The sequence below is a fragment of the Etheostoma spectabile genome, chromosome 4 (assembly GCF_008692095.1).
Source record: "Etheostoma spectabile isolate EspeVRDwgs_2016 chromosome 4, UIUC_Espe_1.0, whole genome shotgun sequence".
Lineage (NCBI taxonomy): Eukaryota > Metazoa > Chordata > Actinopteri > Perciformes > Percidae > Etheostoma > Etheostoma spectabile.
In genome coordinates this window covers 36241327-36246516 of record NC_045736.1, presented here as the reverse complement: position 1 = coordinate 36246516, position 5190 = coordinate 36241327, and the positions used below count along the sequence as shown (strand labels likewise).

General features: G+C 44.1%; 1 protein-coding gene across 1 annotated transcript in view; it reads left to right on the top strand.

Moving 5' to 3' along the window:
- The window catches only part of stab1 (stabilin 1), a 122935-nt gene that overhangs the window by 112046 nt on the left and 5699 nt on the right, over positions 1–5190 (top strand). Inside the window, exon 68 of the mRNA XM_032514890.1 lies at positions 5017–5166. Within this exon, the coding sequence (XP_032370781.1) occupies positions 5017–5166 (150 nt within the window). The remainder of the gene's footprint in view (positions 1–5016; positions 5167–5190) is intronic.

The following is a 5190-nucleotide window of genomic DNA, read 5'->3' as shown; positions in this document are numbered from 1 at the left end:
TCCGATGGGAGAAGCAAGCTGACCCGAGATGGAAAAGGGAGTGGAGGTGATAACTATGAGGAGAAACAACACAGAGATAAGGAAGGCTGTCTGTGGTTTTCACCAGGGTGACTGGAGCCGACGATTGAGCGAAGAGGGTCTGTAGAGCTGGGGTTGAAATACTGATCTTGATTGTAGATGGGAGGCAGATGGAAGGCAGGTGTGAGCGGCAGGAGAAGTGGGACGAGTGATTGTGGGATGATTACCAGGTGTGTGCAATCAGCTGGCAGCAGCAGGCGGTGGAGGGAAAAAAGGAAACAGCAGAGACAACCAGGGCAAAGCCAAGAGAAAACCAACAGTGGAAAAACCCAGATAGAAAATAGTAAACAAAAAACTCACGGCCAGCCGTACCCCAACCATCACAATTATGCTCATTTTTAGGTTCATATTTGTATTTTGTATAGAGCATGTTAAAATACTTTAATGAAAAAAATATATATATATTTTTCTCTTACTGCCCATGTAGTCACACTCTGTCTGAGACACTCTGTTGGAGCGCCTGTCTCTTTAAACTGCTTTTCAAAAAAACAGTCAGTTCTGATTGGTCAGCGTTTCCGGGTCTTTGCATCTGTGCTTCGCACTCGCTGTCTCAATCTGTATCATCCGTTGCAGCCAGGGATGACTGTAATGAAGTATAGCAACTCTTTCTAGGAGGATTTTCCAGTTCTGCTGTATCTCCGTCATGTTGGAAAGGTGTTGATGGGGTTAAAAGGTGCTTTAAATTAATATAAATTGGTGCAGTACCCGTTAATGGGCCTGTTTGGAACGGGCGCTTACTTGTCCTATGGTATTGCTGCTTGTAGTATTCATCATCAAAACCAAATTTTACTCCAAAATTACTTACAGAAGGACCCCAAACCACTTCATATGCAACTCGACTATATGGCCTGCTACTGACTTACAGTGTAGGCTACTCCTACGTCAGAGGACTTACACTGTCTTTACCTGACAGAGAACGCTGCAGATTCAGAATGTAATCACAAAATATCACAATGACAATGTGGAGTAATCAGACGTTATCCTCATGGACTCAGGGCAGTGCGCTACCCAATCGGCCCGTTATGAGAGCTAATCAGCACCTATCTGTTTTGATCAACCACCAGAACCGGACTGTGAGAGGAGAGAGAGAGAGAGAGAGAGAGAGAGAGAGAGAGGATGTTGTCTCGTGTCGGATTGTTAACGAATATCATTAACATTTCAGCAGCTGTGTTCATTTCCACACAGGTTTAGTGGCTATACGGTTAACGATGAAGTAAGGGGGGTATTCTGGCGACTTAATTAACCCACAGTGAGTCTGATGAAAACTGATGTATCTGCCCAGTTCATCTCTGAGATTTTCTCTCATTGCACAAGGCTCTGAAGGAATAATCTCCGAGATTAGGCTACATTATGTCCTGCCAGCTCACAGCAATTTAATACAAAAGCAGGAAAAGAGTCCCCCCGCTGTTCTAAAGCGTTGTGCATGTGGCGTCTGCTGATGTGCAGGTTACCTTCCCCCCCAAAAACGGACACACATACATACAGATACGTCTCGCCTTATAACACAAATAACCTGCCTATAAGTGGCATCACACTCCTTCTGCACTTGTTGTCTGGTTGTTCTTTGCATGTGTGGGATTCTGAAACATCCTAAAATTTGGGAATTGTTGTCTTTTTATTCAAAGTCAAAGTCAGTCCAAAGCCAGTCCATTTTGTGAGGTGTGTGTCACATTTTAGCCTCCAAAGCTCCGCTGCTCCCTGTCTCTGGTCCTCAGGGGAGAGGGGGAGTAACCAGCAGCTAGAGCGGCAAAAGCCAATGGCCCTCATTTATAGACGGTGCGTACAAGCTAAAACAGGCGTAGGACAGGTGCACGCCGATTCCTACGCAAAGGTCGGCATTTATCAATTTGAACGTGAGCGTAGGCTGCGTCTGGTCGGAACTCGTGTATGCAAGTTTCCGATTCAGTGTGGACCTGCGGTGCAGCGTATAATTAGTTCAACAGGAGAAGGAGAAGTCATCAGTTGATCACTTATCGGCGATGGCAGATCTGGCTCTATGAGCCGAGCAACAGTGCACGTACACACACGGGCCACGGTGGAACGCTCTATCGGGTTGATTAAGGGCAGATGGCTCTGTCTTGCATCAGCAGGGGCGGCCCGAGGCTACTATACACGCCAGAAAAAGTCTGCAGCATTGTTTTAGCCTGTGGGGTTCTGCACAACATCACACAGGAAAACAGGGTGCCGTAGATGTAGAGACGGAGCCGGTGACCCGATGCCCAGAGAGCAGTGTCCAGCACAGCCCCAACGGTGGGCTACACCAAGAGGCAGGATGTTACTCCTTACTTTCAAAAGGTATAGTGTTATGTTTGGCATTGATAGTCAATACAGGAAACAACATTTTTGTCTTTTAAAGTGTTGTCAATGGCCACAAGTGAACGATTTCTTTCTGCTATAGGCCGACATATTTCGGCTTGTTTTTCCAGCCCCTCTGCTGGGACAGGGTCAGGGTGATGGTCCAGCACGGGGGGGGGGGGGGGGGGGGGGGAGAGGACATGCACTCTCCCTCACAGCTGTTGCCTTGCTCTGACTCATGAAAAAAACAAGTGTAAAATAAAAAAAACACTACATAAAATCTGCTACTGTGTGTTTATTTCTCCATTCTTCCTACAGCCTAATACCAATGTTCAGGCTGCCAAATAGGACACGTTACTGCAAATTAAACTGAGATCAGGGTTTCATCTCCACCTCTGAAAGGTGCCGCTTTTTAGCCGGGAATTAAATAGTAGGGGCGAGGCCTCAAAACCGAGAATATATTGGGGCGTAATATTTAAATTACGATCATTTCCATGCATTTGTTCTTACACTCTGATTGGTGTGATACGAACGCTTCATGGATCCCACGTGAAGCCTGTCGTAAGAAGATTTCTGGTTTCTACGTTAGGTTAGGTTGATAGGGCCGATGTGTGCTTTACCTATATATATTTAACGATATCTTTCCAAACAACGTCAAACTTGGCACCACACTTACTCGTGCCCGTGGCAAGAAATCCATCGGACTGACAATTCGAGAGATATGCGTATAACACACACACACACACCACACACACACACACACACACACACACACACACACACTGACAGATAGACGTTCCAGCAATTTATAGATAAATAACATTGCCATGGTGTCTGGGAAAGTGCAGCTGCAGGATACTGGTAAGCACTAGGCTGTGTCTTTAGATGCATATTACTGGCCGGTAGTATCAAATACCACTATATATATATATATATGTGTATATATATAAAACACTATCGTTTTAAACGTGGTATTGAAAAAGTGTGAGTTTTGATAATCAAGGTATTGATACTTTTGACAACCTTTGTACAATGTATGTTTCTAAAGCCCTTCAAGTGTTAGTGGACACACTAAATATCTTGCGGTTGCACAAAATAAAAAAAACTCGCTCACTTTAGCAACGCTGCTGGAAAAAATTCTAAGGGAAACTATTTGCACCCATGTTTCTTTTTTTTGTTGGTTCTTTGAAATGCTGGAAGTTCAGTTGACACATCTCTTTAAGTTGTTACTACTACTATTGTATTAACAAAAGCTGCTGCTTTTTCTGGCCACTTTTACTATTATTAGATGAGAAGCCAAATCTGGAGAAGTCTTTAGTAAAAGAATTATTCAAACCCTGTGTCTCTCACTGTGAGAAATGAAAGGTCAGTTCTGGATCTGGACTATCTGTGGCACTCACCCCCATGTCCGCTAGCTGTCCAGTGGAATTCAAAAACAAAACAGGGTCGTTATCACTACATAGGCCTAAGTTATAAAATGAAATAAAAAATGTTAAAGTACAGAATATAAGATTTTTTTTGGTTAAAAAACGCATTAGTATTACGTTATTTTTTGCCATTTCTTTAAACAAATCACAATCGTCTTGGGCAGCGCTAGGAACTTGTTTTGGTGGAACATGCGTACGATCAAAGCGTGTTTTTACAGCAGAAAACTCTGATTGGACAGATAGTCTAGCTAGCTGTCTGGATTTACCCTGCAGAGATCTGAGGACCAGGTAACCAGAGTCCTCAGAAATCCACCGGGGGTTTGAACTACAGCACAAAGACAGAGGAGGGAAACGGACATCCGGCCCAAATAAGGGACATCCAGCGGCACCTGTCACAAAGCGATCCTTCTCCTCTCCTCTCTACGGAATGTCTCACTCTCTCTCTTTTTCTCTCTGTCTCTCTCTCTCTGTCTCTCTCTCTTTCTCTCTCGCTGCTTGCATGCGTCAGAATCTCTCCCTTGTGCCTGTTCGCATCTCGCTGCAGAAACAGCTGAAAAGTCAAGACAGCCCAAATCACCATAAACCTGTGTGTTTTATTTTGAATTTGTTTTATTTTGTAAAGTACCCGAATGCACTGTGGCTTTTCTGGATGTGGTTACCCTCCTGACTTGCCCTTGGGCTCGACACATTTGCTCGCGGCCTGCGAAAGAAGTAGAGTAGACGCCGCACCGACATCTTTTTGTTTCTCCATATCCTGCTAACAGGTTCTTCTTCCTGTGATGACAAACAGAGTCAATTATCAGCAGGTTCAGTCCTGTTTGGCTTCTCATTGGCTCCTTAACATTAATTATTCATTTTAATTGGTTGACTTTTCATCCTTCTCTTGGCTGTGGAAATAAAACTGAGTCATGTATCCATGGCAACAGAAAAAAAATCATATAGTAGGCCATAAAAATGTCATAGTGTAAAACATCATTAAGAAAGTCATAAAAACCTGGAACAGTAATGTCTCTCTCCATGGCGACAACACAGCAAAGTGTGTCACTTTTGCTATTGTAATTAGAGCTGGACACAAGTGTGAAACAAGTGTGTTTGTGTGTGTGTGTGTGTGTGTGTGTGTGAGCAGACATCCAATGTTGAGGATTAAAGGTTTAATGTGATGCCCTCATATATATGGTAATTATTGTATGTGTTTGTCATAATCTGTCAACTCCAGATCTCCCATCATGCTTCCCGAGGCCACGCCCACTCAAGCGGCACAGTGTCGGCCATCTTGGTGTCGGTGTTGCTGGCGTGTGTGTTGGCTGCACTCGGCTACTATGTCTTTAAAAACAAGAACGACGCCTTCCGCTTCCACTACTTCAGGGTGAGATACACACACACACACACA